At 42.9% G+C, this 16,325-nt stretch overlaps 1 protein-coding gene across 5 annotated transcripts in view; it reads right to left on the bottom strand.

Annotated features, from left to right (window-relative positions):
• Wdsub1 (WD repeat, sterile alpha motif and U-box domain containing 1) overlaps positions 1 to 16,325 on the bottom strand; it is a 34,252-nt gene that overhangs the window by 9,163 nt on the left and 8,764 nt on the right. For 4 of the 5 annotated variants that reach the window (XM_050123343.1, XM_050123335.1, XM_050123361.1 and 1 more), the window contains exons 5-10: positions 14,177 to 14,270; positions 9,212 to 9,245; positions 7,587 to 7,627; positions 7,403 to 7,509; positions 6,378 to 6,557; positions 3,892 to 4,032 (exon numbers count right to left, since the gene is read on the bottom strand). In XM_050123343.1, coding sequence (XP_049979300.1) covers positions 3,892 to 4,032; positions 6,378 to 6,557; positions 7,403 to 7,509; positions 7,587 to 7,627; positions 9,212 to 9,245; positions 14,177 to 14,270 — 597 coding nt within the window. The remainder of the gene's footprint in view (positions 1 to 3,891; positions 4,033 to 6,377; positions 6,558 to 7,402; positions 7,510 to 7,586; positions 7,628 to 9,211; positions 9,246 to 14,176; positions 14,271 to 16,325) is intronic. The other variant, XM_050123371.1, reaches the window with a different exon arrangement.

Below are 16,325 nucleotides of genomic sequence, written 5' to 3'. Positions count from 1 at the left end.
TTAAAAAAAAAAAAAAAAGAATAACCCCATGTATCTTATCTGATTCACCAAGGCTTAAAATTAGAATTCAACAGCAACACTAGTTTCAGAAAGCCTACAAACAAATGTAAATTAAACAATGCTCACCTGAATCATCAATAGGTCAAGGGAGAAATGAAGAAATTAAAGACTCCTAAAATTCAATGAAAATGACCACACAACATACCCAAATTTATGGGACACAATGAAAGCAGTGTTAAGAGGAAATTTCATAGCACTAAATGCCTACATAAGGAAGCTGGAAAAATCCCACACTAGTGAATTAATAGAACATTTGATAACTCTAGAACAAAAAGAGGCAAACTAACCCAGGAGGACACGACAGCAGGAAATAATCAAATTGAGAGCTGAAATCAACCAAATAGAAACGAAGAAAACAATACAAAGAATCAATGAGACAAAGAGTTGGTTCCTCAAGAAAATAAAAAAAAAATAGGTCTTTACCCAAACTAACCATAAGGCAGAGAGAAAGAAAATAAAATAGACAACTTTGTGGATAAATATCACTTATCAAAATTAAATCAAGACCAGATAAACAAATTAAATAGACCTATAACTTCTAAAGAAATAGAAACATTCATCAAAATTTCGCAACCAGAAGAAGCCTCGGGCCAGATGATTTCAGCTCAGAATTCTACAAGATTTTCAAAGAAGAACTAATATCAGCATAAAATATCTCAGAGTAACTCTAACCAGACAAGTGGAAGACTTGTATGACAAAAATGAAATTGAAGAAGACACCAGGAAGTGGAAAGATCTCCCATGCTCTTGGGTAGGCACAATTAAAATAGTAAAAATGGCAATCTTAATAAAAGCAATCTACAGATTCAATGCAATGCCCAGCAAAATTCTTTACAGACCTCAAAAGAACAATACTGAATTTCATATGGAAAAGCAAAAAACCCAGGATACCCAAAACAATCCTGTAAAATAAAGGAACTTCTGGAGGCATCACAATCCCTGACTTCAGACTCTAATACAGAAGAGCTACAATGATGAAAAACAGTCTGGTACTGGCATAAAAAGAGACAGGAGGACCAATGGAACCAAATCAAAGACCCAGATATCAATCCATACACCTAAGAACACTATTTTTGACAGAGAGGCAAAAAGTATAAAATGGAAAAAAGAAATACTCAACAAATGGTGCTGGCATAACTGGATATCAACATGTATTCTATGTCTATCACCACGCACAAAACGCAAGTCCAAATGGATCAAAGATCTCAACATAAAGCCAACCACACTAAATCTCATAGAAGAGAAAGTGGGAAGTACGCCTGAATGCATTGGCACAGGAGACCATTTCCTAAATAGAACCCCAGTAGCACAGACACTGAGAGAAACAAAAATGGCCTTCTGAAACTTAAACGCTTCGGTAAAGTAAAGGACACAGTCAACAAGACAAAACAGCAGCCTACACAATGGGAAAAGATCTTCACTAACCCTACATCAGACAGAGGGCTGATCTCCAAAATATACAAAGAACTCAAATTGGTCATCAAAAGAACAAATAATCTAATAAAAAAAAAATGGGGTACAGACCTAAACAGAGAACTCTCAACAGAGGAATCTAAAATGGTTGAAAGATACTTAAGGAAATGTTCAACATCCTTAGTCATCAGGGAAATACAAATCAAAACAACTCTGAGATTCCATCTTATACCTGTAAGAATGGCCAAGATCAAAAACACTGATGACAAGTTATGCTGGAGAGGATGTGGGGTAAAGGGAACACTCCTCCGTTGCTGGTGCGACTGCAAGCTGATACAGCCCCTTTGGATATCAGTAAGGTGATTTTTCAGAAAATTAGGAAACAACCTTCCTCGATACCTAGTAATAACACTTTTGGGTATATATCCAAAGGCTCAACCGTGCCAACATGTACTCAACTATGTTCATAGCAGCATTGTTTGTCATAGCCAGAGCCTGGAAACAACCTACATGCCCCTTAGCTGAAGAATGGATAGGGAAAATGTAGTATATTTACACAATGGAGTACTACACAGAAATAACATCTTGAAATTTGCAGGCAAATGGATGGATCTAGAAAACAACATATTGAGTGAGGTAACCCAGATCCAGAAAGACAAATATCATATGTACTCACTCATAAGTAGCTTTTAGACATAAAGCAAAGAAAAACCAGCCTACAATTCACAATCCCAGAGAACCTATACAATAATGTGTACCCTAAGAGAGACATACATAGATCTAATCTACATGGGAAGTAGAAAAAGATTAAATTGGGAGTATGGGTACCATGGGAGAGGGCTGAAGGGGAGGGGAGCAGAGAAAAATATATAGCTCAATAAAAACAATTTTTAAAAAAGCAGCAGTGGTCCAGGACTAACTGACACAGGATCAGACATAAGGGTAACAACCTAGCCTGGGGGTGGGGCCTCCGATGGATGGGCATTCACTTTAGCGAGGAAAGAACAAGAACAGGGAAGAATTTTCATCTCTTACCACATGCAAAAATTAACTCAAAATAAACCATAGACCTAAAAACTATAATGTGTTTGGAGTAAAACAGGGAAAGTCCTGCAACCTTGGACAGGCAGCCCTCTTAGGATTAAGAAATGAGTCAACATGAAAATGGTTCTGTGGATTCCATCAGAATTTAAACACGTTTTTCAAAGATGCCGTAGAGAAAATGTATATGATGCATTGCCTTACAAAAGACACACTTAGAAAACAAACTGATAATTCAATACAAAATGAGGAAAGGGCAGGAGGCTATATATTATGAAAGAGACAGTAGGTAAGAAGCATATCGAAAGATGCTTCACTGGGGAGGGTTAAAAGTCCGATGAGATGCCACTTTATACCTGTTATTCAGGATTAGAACAACTAGCAATACCACATAAGTTTGCAGATACAGGCAGAAACTGGAGTCTCAGTTATAAACTCAAAATAGGGCATCCACCTTGAGAAACACTTCAGGAGTTTTAACATGCACTTAGTAAAACAATCCAGAAATTCCACTCCTAAATCTTTTATGACGAGACATGAGTCCTTTCCAGACAAAGATCTGTGCATGGAATGTCATGGCAGCTTCAGACATGCTAGCCCATTGCCAGTTAATAGACACATGTATTGTGGTATATCTAGTGCAATGCTACACTATACAGCAATGAAAAGGAATGAATCATTGGTGTGTGCAACAAGGAAAATCAAAAACATTCTGCTGAGCACATCTGTATACTGATGAGAGACTGATATCAAATAAATTTCTAACTTCATAATCTTCACATTCTTGTCTCTGAATCATTAGAGTGCATGACAGACACAACAAGTCACCTTAAATCTTGAGGGCTGGGAGATGGCTCATCAGGTAAGAGCTTCCGGTGCAGCCTTGAACATGAGGACTCACACCTACACCACCAGTCCCCACATAAAAGCCTGGTATGGCTATGCATGCCTTGGCTCCAGCCTCAGCATGAGACAGGTGGAGCCTGGGAGTTCACTGGCCAGCCTTGCCTAATCTGCAAGGTTCAAGCTTCCAGTGGGAGAGTGTGTCTTAAGGGAGTAAGGCAGACAGCGACAGAGAGACACCCAATGGCTTCCTCTGCATGTGCACACACACCTACGCGCACGCGCGTGCACACACACATGTTCACACAATCTTTTCATCTGGTATTCACATCAATTTAGGTGAAATTTCAAAACTTAAAATCTTTTGGCTTCAATTCCAAATGTACTGTTTACTTTGGATCTAATGACTTTTTTTAAAAGGAAAAAAACCTACTCATGAGAAAAATGGAATTTTGAGCTCAGCCCAAGTGTCAATGAGTTTGTTCAGAGAGCCCCACCAGCGTGTATCCTGAGCCTGGCAGTCACCATACATACCTGCCGCGATGATGGGGTCCTTCATAAGCTCTCTGGTTATTGGACAGATAAACTCATCGGGGATTCCAGAAGAAAGGGAGTCCATCTTGGTCCTTAGCTCTTCAATGCTCCTCATCACTTTGCTGCGCAGCCCCAGGGATTCTAAAAGGAAATCTGAAGTGTCACTGGGAAGTGAAATAAACTTTCAAGACATGAGGGTTTAAAGACGGTTGAAGCATAAGGCTAGAAAAGAAATTTGAATTATTTTTCAGTGATGTGTTAATATCAGCTTTCTCTTACTGGACAAAATACTCAAGCTGACGGAAAGGTGGAAAGGTTGACTCCGGGTCGGTTTTTGTCCACGGATAAGTTGGCTCCCCTGCATTTTGACAGGAGAATGTTATGGGAACACTCAGTGATGAAGCCGCTTGCTTCCTGGTGGTCTAGGAAGCAAGAGGAAGGGAAGGGGGTCCCAGTGTCTTCTTCAGGGGATATGACAATGAGCTAACTTGATCCCACTCTTACAGCTCTGTCACTGTCCTCTCCCTGCAGTATCACAGGCTGACCCTCGAACTTAACACGTGGATGTTGAGGCACACACCTCCAAACCCTAGCAACCTGGAAAATTACTTAAAAAAAAAAAAAAAAGCCTCATGGGCTTTTTATTAGTTCACAGAAAGGAAAGACCAAACTTTGAAACCTCTATGGAAAGAAAAACGAAAACAAAAACGCTTTCATTCCTATTTATAACTGTATGATTAATTATTTCAATACATGAGTTCTGTCCTACAGTAGTTTGTTTGCACTTGCCATTCTAAACTTAGAACTTCCAAGTTCTAAGATCTCCAGCACAGCACAGCGTCCCGAGGGCCTGGCTATGCGCCGAGGCCGGTGCACACACAGCTCTAGCGACTGCACTCAGGGCTCTTCTAATACTGTCCAAAGTTGGTTTTCTTGCTCTTTATCCTGCACACTATAATAAAGATAGGTCAACAGTACTCACAATTGCACAGCTTCACAAATTCCCTAGAACACCTCAACATCAGGACAGACTATATGACATCAGGAGTTACTTTTTAGGGAAGCCCTAAGTCTGATCTCTGGAGAGCTGAGACAGTCAGAGGAGCAGAGCTGGAGGGCACACCCACAGTGGCTCACTTTTTTCACACCCTTCTCAAGTACCTGTGCTTTTCGGACAGGATCTTACTATGAGGTTTTTCATTAGCAACCTAGAAAGTGGTTTAAACACATTGGTGAACACACTAGATTGAGAGACTCAAGAAAGTCTAAAAGCCCTTTATCCTACTGCTGAGAGGCTTGTCATTGCTCAGTCTCTTAGCTACTGTGTCAAACACGGTGGACACTGCTTTGGCCTACGACATCCCAGCATACCTTACAGTGCACGACTATTTCTATGCGCTGAATTCAGATTTTATGCTGGCATCAGAAACCCTGTAATCAAACTACGACAAAAAAATGCACACAAGACATTTCTGCGTGCAAAAAGCAAACGTCAGCATGCATGTCACCAGTTTGCCTTTCCTATTTTCATTTTCTCTTTTCCCGATTCTAATTCTGTCTCATCCCAACTTAGTGTTCTATGGAAAGAGTGCCTGCCTGTAATCTTAGCCTTTGAGAGGTTGAGGCAGGAGGATCACAGGGCATGGCCACACAGTAGATCCTGACATAAGGCTAAAATATCAGGTATTTCAGAACAATGTGGAGAACCAGATGCTCAGGTGAACAGGTTTTCTAATTCTGCTCCTAAATTATTGAATCTGCCGATTTTCCAAACTGTGAAGAAGAATATTCATGTTGAAACCATTGATTCCCGGCCTTAGGCCAAGAGCAAGCACAAAACCTAGTTACAAGTAACACAGTGGTGACAGAGGGGCTTTGGACAAACAGGATCAGAACCCCTAAAAAAGAGCCCCCAGAGAGTGACTTCATCCATTCCACTAAGGGAAGTACTGTCATTAAGCCAGAAGCTACTCCTGACTAGACACCAAACTGCCAGTACCTTGATCTTGGACTTGGCAGGATGAAGAAATCAATTTCTTATTTATTAGCTACCTAGTTTACAGGATGTTGCCCTAGCAACCCAAATGCATTAAACCAACAACCTAAGTCATCATGGAAATGCAAATAAAAGTCTAAAGGAGAAACCACAACTACTGGATGGTGCTAATAACAAAAGCAAACAAGTGTTGGAGCTTTCTCACTTGCTGGGTGGGTGTAGAGAAGCCCCCCCCCCCAGCTAGGGGAAGCTATGGAGAAGCCCTCCTCCATGCTGGGGGGGGGCTATGGAGAAGCCCTCCCCATGCTGACAGGACTGTATAATAGCAGGGCTGCTTTGGAAAGCAGCCTGACAACTCTCCAGTGTCGTGCAGAGGATTTCCCTATGACCCACCAATTCTACTTTGAATAGACACACAAGAAAGCTGAAGATGCTTGTGTCAAAGCTAGTATATGATCAGAGAAATATTATTCATTACCCCCGCCCTTACCAATTTTCAAATCACCAGCCAGACTTTCTTTTGTGAGATGAAGCAGTTCTTTTCCATCGATGTTGTTCATCTGGAAAATACCAACGAGGTCCTCCAAGCCCTGAGCGCGAAGCCACGTTGAGACGTCCTCCTCTGACCAGTCTTCAACCAACTGCTTCAGCTGATCTTTCGTGCCTCCTGCTTTAAAGCGCACAGGCAAGTGTACTGCAGACCAAACATTTCTCCTCTACACATTCCTGCTCTGAGTCTGCCTGACTAACTTCCTCTTAAGAAGCATATTGGATAGCACCAACAGGAGTGACCTAATGCTGCAGGAAATGCTATCCTTTAGGAGTTTTTTGTTTTTGTGGTGCTGAGGATCAAACCTTGGCCTTGTGCATGCTGGCCACATGCTCTACCACTGACCCACACCTCTAGTCCAGATTTTCCTTGCTCTGTAATACCCCCACCGCGAAGGGATTCTCTGCTCGCTGTCACCTGGACACCAGCACTGCCATGCGGTTATTGCTGACAATGATAAAAGGAAAACCAAGTTGCACACCTGTGCTGCTTGCTGAGGCCAAAAGGAAAGCCAACAAGATAAAGCTAAGATTCCTATTCTGTCCTCAGGCTATGTGAACCTGAAAAACCATGACCAAACACAAAGGATGGAAAAACTCCTGGGCCTTGACATTCAAGAATGTGCATACAAGCCCTTTGCCAAAACGTAACTGCAGACAACTCACACCGGATTCTCTAAAGTAGTTTGAATGTGTATTAAATTTGAGTCTGTGTGGTGTATTGAGGAAGGCAATATGAATAGCACACTAAAGGATTAACTACAGTTTAGGCTTGAGGGTAGCTCTGAGGTAGAGCACTTGCCTAGCATACACAAGGCCTTGGGTTCAATCCCCGAGACTACAAAAAAGACACACCCAAATTTCTGATCAGTGTTGAGATGGTTAAAAATGTTCATTGCTTGGGCTGGGGCTGGATCCTACAGAGAGCACTTACCCACAGCACAAGGATGGGGTCATCTTACTAACCTTGGTAAGGTGTTTCCAGGTCAAACTGCCAAATGTTCACAGTCTTGTCCATTGAACCAGTAGCAAGTAAAAGGGTGTTGGGTGCAAAGGCACATGTTGTGACATACCTAGTTAACAAACACAGCCATTACATATTGTCTGGCTAGTATTTTAATCGTATTAGAGCAGTGAAATTAACCCAGACCTGGTATGCTGAGTCAATGTGTGAAGCACACTCTGAGTAGCCTGGAAAATAAGAGAATAACTACATTAGTCAGGCAAGAGAAGAAAGAGGCAGGGATGAAGCGTCACTTACACGGTCTACATGCCGAATGCATTACTGGTCACCAACCTGCTGGACTTAGTGACAACTGAAGGAAGGCTGACATCATAACTAAATATTAGAGCTTGCTCTGCTTCCTCGGTCATTAGCATGGCGGCCTACTGACTGCCTTCTTAGGAGAATTTGATGCAGTGACCCCTGACATTTGCCAGTTTGACCAAGACTGTTACTAGAAGCCCAGTTGCATAACAAAGGAAGTAGGGTGCATTCTTGCAGTGGTATCTGTACTTACTGCAGCATCAGTGGATGGAAGGTGCTGCTACTGGGCACACTTAGGGGGTCAATGCACAGATACTATCCCAGTTAGGGTTCCTACAGATGTGTGCAATCTGGGGCGGGAACGGTTTAATCCCACTTACACTTCCAGATCACAGTCTATCACTGAGGGATGCCAGCTGGCGGGGACCGAGGCAGAAAAGGCCATGGAGGATTCTGCTGCTGGCCAGCTCTCCAAGGCTTGCTCTGCCTGCTTCCTTCCACCCAACATCATGGCTTCAGGAATGGTCTTTTAACATCCATCATTAAGACAAAATGCCTGACAGAACTGCCTACAGGCCATATAGCAGGTTTCTCACCTGAGGTGGCTCTTCCCAGGTTAACTAGTCAGGACAAGTTACCAGCAGGGACTAGCATGTGGTTTAGAGACAACAATCAGTTACACCCATTTGTGAATATAAACATCCCATAACAAGCTGGTAGGAGAGACCGCAGCTCTTTCTCACCCGGCTTGAGTGACCACTGACTTTAACTCCTGTGTGGGTAACTAATCACTTGTTGGACATCACACTCTTATGACTTACGCCTCCACTGGATGGCCATCATGGCTGATGCCTGAACCCAGTCATGCGGCGCCACACAACACTGACTTTCTCTTAAAGGTCACTCCCATCAGCTTTAGCTTTGTGAAATATAAATGTTCATCTTTACTTATACTCATGCCGTTCGGCATTTCCTCATATCAATCTGCCCCAAACTCATATTGTTCCAAGGCTGTGGTAACTTACTCTTCTGTTGGTCCCTGAATCCACCCTGTGCTCTAAGAACTATGGGTAGGCAACATTCAACCACAGCCTGCTGCCTTGGAAGCTGGGCAGGATGAATTTTTGAACACTGGTGCTCTCTAATTCTGTGTTTCCTGTGATTAGATTTAAAATCATAAAGATAGTATGGAAATATTTAAGGTTTTTCCAAGTATCTTACTATTTCAGCATTGTGTGAATCAATATTATATTCTTGGGCACAATAAATAGATATATTAAAAATAAACGTATTTTAGCTGGGCGGTGGTATACACCTTTAATCCCAGCACTCAGGAGGCAGAGGCAGGTGGATATCCATGAGTTCAAAGCCAGCCTGGTCTGCACTGGGGGGGAGGGGGAGACAAAACAACAACAAAAATGTATTTTTATACAACTAAATTCGAGGTTCAATTAAACTATGTAAATAAGCAATTTACATAGTTCACACACAAGATCTGATATACTTACAATATCATATATGATGACAGACTTATCCACTGACCTTAAAAAAAAAAGCAAACAATAGGTGAAAAGTTCTCTAACAAGCCAAGTACACTCTTCTGGAAAGGCTGGGAGACTGACAAGTGAGCTAGAATGGAGTGGACATCTGGGTGGGCTCTTCTTGTAGGAAAAAGACTCGTAATACAGAGAGAGCTAGGACACTGTAGTGAAGCACATGGTTTACACAATAGGTTAAAACATGCTAGTTTCTGATTTTCCACTCTTGGAAATCTTTCTGCCAACACGATACACACTGCGAGGTCAGCAAGACCCGTGCTACCACTGTCTGTGTAACACTACTATCTGTGTTCATCATCATGAGAATGTATTGGGCTAGAGTCAAAGGAGTCCCACCTATTAGCTTAAGGTGCCTTGTTCAGTAGGCAACCCAATGCTAAGCTCAGAATCTTTGTCATAGATTCAAAATAAGAATTATGCATATGCTAGACATAATATATAAGTGCTCTCATTTAGTCATGAATGCTGTAAATTACTAAAATTCTCATGGAAAATTCCATTTCTTTTAACATCCTAGAAAAAGACGACTAAGAAGTGACATCAGCAACATGGTGGGTGGAACTTCCCAGTTCCTTAGCATATCAGTGTGGACAACAACTATCCAAGAAGAAACAAGAGCAACACAGGGGCTTATAACTCAGGATGCCCTGTTCAGCAGCACGGATGAATATCAGTACTACGTTAAACCTTAAAGATGTCATGAAAGACGTGAAAAATTCATCAGTTGAAATACATACACATGCATGCACACACGCACGCACGTAAACACACACATGTCCATTTAAGCTTCTATAGGAAGGACAGCTGGTACCATCTCCTTCTGATGAGAGCCCATTCATCACAAGTTTATATTGAAAACAATCCTCCCACCTGGTCATCATGACACTATGTCTCAAATAGATACATTCTTTAAATGTCAGGCTTACAACAATAAATTCCAGTCTCAGGAACCACCATCAGACACAATGTCACGTGAGAAGCAGAATCAGTGACTTGTTTGAGCACTGGATTGGGACAACTGTCAGGAAGGTGTAATGAGAATAAAGGGAGGACAGGAACTGGGTTTTGGGAAATGCAGACTTAAGTTACCTTCTGCTAGTCATTATAGAGTAAGGGGACTGGCTGATTCATTCGAGAGCCTGGCATCTATATACAAAATAAAATGCAAACAAATGCCTTGGTAGGGAGAAAAGGAGCATTGCTTTTCCTTTAATTTCTGAAAATGTATTTTATTATTTGTCTGTATATAAGTGAGCAGGTGCCTATGGAGACAAGGAGAGGCAGTGAGACCTCCTGGGGCTACAGTTAAGGTTGGGAGCCTCCTGACATGGTGCAGGACGGAACTCAGGTCCTCTGGAAGATGGGCAGGAGCTCTTCACTGCTAAGCCCCACATGCCCTTCTTCCTAAAGATGCCAGGCCTCCGGTACTGTACCGCAGTGTGGTGAAACAGAGTAACATGATACGTTTTAACCTAGAGGAAATTTCTAGGAAATAAGGTTTCTGACTTTACATCCCCATCCGCATCTCTAAGTCTACTGTTTTCCCCATGTCACCCCTACCTCTGCGTACGACTTCTGACCTCGGATCTCACTTGTTTCTGTCATTGTCCTTTCAAGTCACTGGCGTCTGTACACTTCAGCTTGTGTTCCTCACTGTCTGCCTGTCTCGAGTGTGCAGTCCATCTCACGGTGACAGAGGACGTGTGAAATCTCCCTCTCATATTATCCCACTGGTTCATTCTTGCCTTGCCCCCAGACTCCTGCTTTAAGAACTAAATGCTTATATTTCACCAAGTTATAACTTCAACTCCCTCACTTGCCTGTCTATCCAAATGAACTAAAAATATCCAGAAAACAGTCAAATGTTACCTACAGCATCAGCATACACCTAAAACATTCAAAGTTCTAACCTTATACTAATACGCCAGCCACCTAATGGTGACAAGACAAAGGCTGACAGGAAACTAGAATTCTGGGAAAGGGACTGAAAACAACACACAGCACTTCCCTCACGATTTGGAAGGAGGGGGGCTACCAGGACCCCGGTGTTATTAGATAATCACTAGGAACTCAACTACGAGAGTTGCAACTCAGAATCCCCTGTGTCCTGTTCTTCCCCAAGACAGCCTGACATACTTGTTCAATTTTGCAGTCACTGTGTCCATTAGCCTAGTCCTAGACAAGAGAAGGAAACTCAGTTCTATCTCTCCTGGGTCAAAAGAGAATTCGCTTTGTTTGTTTTTTGAGCGAGTCTTAGTCTATGACCCCAGGCTGGCTTTGAACTCACAATCCTCCTATTGCAGCTTTCTCAGGGATAGAATTACATCACGGTCCCACGGCACCCAGCTAGGAACGAGACACACCTAAATAGTGGCAAACACGACGATTTAGCTGACTGCTGGGCAAGAACTGCAAGATCTGGGGGAAAGAATCAGCAGATGTGGGCCAGATGTTTTCAGCAGCGGTTAGAAGCACAAATATCTTGGCTTTAGTCTAAGTGATGAGCCTTGCATGTGTGGTAGAAATGTTTCGGACGACACGTGATGACAGAGCTAGGAACATAGATAAATAGCTCCGTGGTGGAGAGTGTGTTTAGTATGTGTGAGCCCTAAGTTCAGTTCTCAGCATCGCAAAAAAAAAAAAAAAAAAACACAGTGGTGTTGTGTTTATGCACACGCACACAGAAGACATATATTAAAATTGTATCATTTAAAAGGAGATTTTGTCACAGTGGCAAAAGCAAACTAGAGAAAGAGCGTTAATCTTTTCTATGCATTACAAACCTTCCAGAGGACTTTTACCTACAGAATCACTATGTGTGGAATCTATTCTTACAACATATGGTACTGTTTCCATTCCACTGGAATGTGTTTCTCTAATACACTGTCTGTAGCCCGATCTGTGCCTTTTTGCTGCTTACAACACAAGCAAATATTCCTATTTATTCGGAAATACACACACACACACACACACACAAACATACACACTATATTTTCAAAAGGGTATTTTTACTGCTGAAAGCTTTCGGCTATTTTACATTTCTTTAGTTCATAAACTCCTGAGCCTGAAATGTGTCATTCTTATGTCATTAGCGCGGACTGACCTCAGCCCCATCCTGTGTGCTGGCAAGAGAGCCAACCTGCCACTTCAGCAATGCCCATGACCTCCCTAGGTCCGCAGAGGCTCAAGACTCTAGCATAACCTGAGCTCCCTCAAAATCAGAACGTATTATTCTTTATTATATTCATCTTATTTATTTAAGAAGGATCTCATACTGTACACTAGGTGGGCCTTAAACTACAGGCAATCCTCCTGCTGCCGTCTCTAAAGTGCTGGGTCTGTAGGTGTGAGTGATGATGCCCAGCTAAGGCCGCAGCTGTCATCCTCGGTTTCCCCGCAGGAGCCATGCTGAGAGGGATGGCGCTTGGGCTCCTGCTTCCTAATCCTGGAAGGTGTATCAAGAACCCAGCTTTTAAAACCTCTCTGCCAGCTTAAGGCACCTAGGCCCCAGCTAATTATCTGTATATTTCCTATCCTTCGTCCCATCCTTTCTGTAACCCGTCACACTGCTGCGGGGGAGGCAGAGACAGAGAACTCTCCCCAGCTTTTGGCCCACACTGTAAATACATCCATTTTTCCATTTAATGTATTTTGACTTAGAGGAAGAAGGGTTTACTGGTTTAGGCTGCTGTTGCCTGAAGAACACAATATGGCAGGAGGTGGAGAGAATGGGCTATAGGAAGAGGGAGGAGGACGAGGAGGAGAAGGAGGAAGAAGAAGAAGAGGAGGAGGAGGGAGAGGAAGGGGGAGAGGGAGAAGAAGGGGGAGGGGGAGGAAGAAAAAGAGGGAGGAGGAGAAGGAAGTTGCCAAGCCTGAGGATACGGTGGGATGTTTGAGCACACTGTGTGAAAGACACCTTCTGATTGGTTTAGTAAAGAGCTGAGTAGCAAATTGCTAGGCAGGAGAGGATAGGCAGGACTTCTGGGCAGAGAGAGGAATTCTGGGGAGAAAAGCGGCAGATTTCGTCAGCGAATTGTGGAGGAAGTCGGATGTCCAGTATGGAGGAAAGGTAACGAGCCACGTGGAAGGACGCAGATTAATGTAAACAGGCTAACTATTAAGAGCTAGTTGGGAATAAGCTAAGGCTAAGCTTTCATACTTGGTAAGTCTCCATTTGGGAGCTGGTGATTCAAAGACTGTCTGACAACATGAGCAGCTAAATCCCTGGTACCCCTGTCGTAAAAGGAGAGAAGCCACCTCTGGTTCTCACACAGAGCACATGCTCCTGGCCCTCCCCCTAATTTGTTTTCTAAAACTTCCTAACAGCCTAAATTGAGCCCATGTGTAGATATACTTAAGTGAATGTACAGGAAGCTACATATTAAAAGTTTTATGAACATCTAGAAGGAAAAAAAAATATGAATCACATCCAAAATGGTGAGATTGAAAAGTAACTTTCTCTACAGCAATATACCATATAAAGCACCAGGCCTATCTCCTGCAACAAAGCAAAGTTTAAGTTGGAAATGAGTGGAACTCACCTGAGATCATCCTGAGATGCAGGGGAAATATATTTGATGCTAAAATAGATCTCAATGAAGTTCTGACCTCACTGTTCTGAAGGAAAATACAAACTAACCAAGCCAAGGTAGCACCCTACCACTCAACGGTTAAAACTTAGAAGATAGGAAAGGAGAGAAAAACCACTGGGCTGGCAGAATGACTCAGCGGGTAACGATGACTGCCACCAGCCTGCTGGCCTGAGTTCAAGCCCTGGAACCCACACTGTGGAAGGGGAGAACCAGCTCCTGCAAGTTGTGCTCGGACCTCTGCACAAACAGCTGAATGTCACCCAGGCAACAACGACAGGGGGCTGCCTCAGGAGCATCGGCGGTTTAGTCAGAGATCACTTACCCTGACACAAGCATCTGCCCATCGTGGGAGAAAGCACAAGCCAGAATAGGGGCACAGTGCCCACGTAGCGTACTTTTATATTTTAATTCAAAGCCTGTAATTAACAAGGAGAGAAAATTAGTAAGTTGATAATGCTTACAATTTATTTTAAGTCAAAGCTATTTCATTCCTATTCTTTACAAAAAGACTAAGTCATAAAAATCTTCATGCAGCTTGGGTATCCATACAGATATCAGGTCATTGTAATGAAGGTTTGAGATGGTTTCAAACTCAGTAATAATTGGGGATGTAGCCCTGAGTCTACTCTCTAGTACGTGCGTACGTACGTACACACACACACACACACACACACACACACACACACAACAGTAGATTTTTTTCATATAATCCATTAAATCCAATTAGTGCTGCCAATGACAGACTTTTTAAAAACATGTGCTCTGCAAAGATTAGGCTAGAGCAATTTTATAATCACTAAAAATTTTAAAGATGTGAAGTATGCATAATTTTAGCACCTGGGAAGATCAAAACAAGTGCTTGCACTTTGTAAAATCTGACATTACCAACACATTTTGTCTTTCTTACATAAATTAATGGTATTTATACATTCTACAACTCTACAGTATCCACAGCTCTCTTAGAAAGTCCAACCTTAGCCTGATATGGTGGTGCACGCCTTTAATCCCAGCACTCAGGAGGCAGAGGCAGGTGGATCTCTGTGAGTTTGAGGTCAGCCTGGTCTACAGAGTTTGTTCCAGGACAGCCAGGCAGGGCTGTCACACAGAGAAACCCTGTCTCAAAAGCAAAGGGGAAAAAAGTACCACCATAAAATCTTTAGAATTACTAAAAATAAACAACTCTCTTAAAAGTAAGCAGAATTCAGGGTGTTCTGATGTCAACTTGTAAACGTAAGCACAAGAAGTTATGAAGTGGTGAGACCTTAAAATCTCTGCTGACGTGTCAGACATCAAATATTTAACCAGCCACGGGTTCTATGGAAGAGCAGCAAAGGCTTCACACTCAAAGTGGGACAGACACACACGTTTACCTGGGAGAGCAGAGAGCATCCAGACAGCGACAAATCCCAAAACACAAGGTGAACTTTTCAAGCTTTCATCCCCACAGTCAAACAGAGCGGAAGTCAGCTACTCAGGGCAGGTGACTGCAGAACCCACGCGTGAGTGTGGTTCCTCAGGGAGCCCAGGCCCCAGCCTGCCTGGGCCCCACAATACCATCAAAGATGAGGAAGGTGCCCACGGTGACAGCGACAGATGCTGTCTAAAGAGGCTTTCCCCACACACTCTAGAAGTCATCCATGTTTCTCAAAGCCATGTGAAGATAGTTTACGGGGTATTGCAGGTTTCCCTTTTGAACGATTTCAAGCTAACTGTATTGAGGATGCCCACACACGTGACTTATTTGTATTTCTTACCAGGACAGACTTGAGAAGGCAGAAGTCCCGCCTCCCCACTGTGTTATAAATGAAAGTGTTTTCCACGGAAACTGACAAGAGCAGTCTCGTGTTATAAATGAAAGTGTTTTCCACGGAAACTGACAAGAGCAGTCTCGTTTCCTCGCAACCTCTCCCCTACATTCTAGTACAATTCATGACAAAATTGTGGTTTGTGTTCTAGCTGATGCTTATTAGGTAAGAAGTGACACCCCATTTTGACGCACGCAGATCAAAAAATTATAAGACCACAGAGCTTCAGAATCCTTAAATGACAGGGCATGATTCATCAAGATATGAATGCATTCAGAAGTGCCTGGGAAGGAGGCATCCTCAGGACACTGAACCCAATTGTGGAAGGTCAGAAAACAGGTCAACGGACAGGCAGCTCAGAGATGACTGCCCAGAGTTCAGTGCAGGGGGCTAAAGGTGAAGAGGAAATATTCAGTCCCAGGAAAAGCTTTCAGATAGGACCATCAACAGCCAGGGAACAAGGTCAGAAACAACAATTACCTCAGAGTCTGAACAGGAAACACTTGCTGTCCACCTCAGTCCCTCCCAGCCCCGCCCAACAGTATGCTCCACAAGGCAGGCGATTGGCCCCAGGAGAAACCTATATAAGAAAAATGGTGGTCGAAGACAAGCTCCATCTGCCCTCCACTCCCTCCCCCAAAGGCAAACAGACTTCATCCTACAGAC

This window comes from Alexandromys fortis, unplaced genomic scaffold (assembly GCF_014885135.2).
Source record: "Alexandromys fortis isolate MF-2015 unplaced genomic scaffold, M_Fortis_MF-2015_v1.1 scaffold_8_9099976_23576923, whole genome shotgun sequence".
Classification (NCBI taxonomy): domain Eukaryota; kingdom Metazoa; phylum Chordata; class Mammalia; order Rodentia; family Cricetidae; genus Alexandromys; species Alexandromys fortis.
Note: the sequence above shows the minus strand (reverse complement) of the source record. Positions and strands in the feature narration are given on the sequence as shown.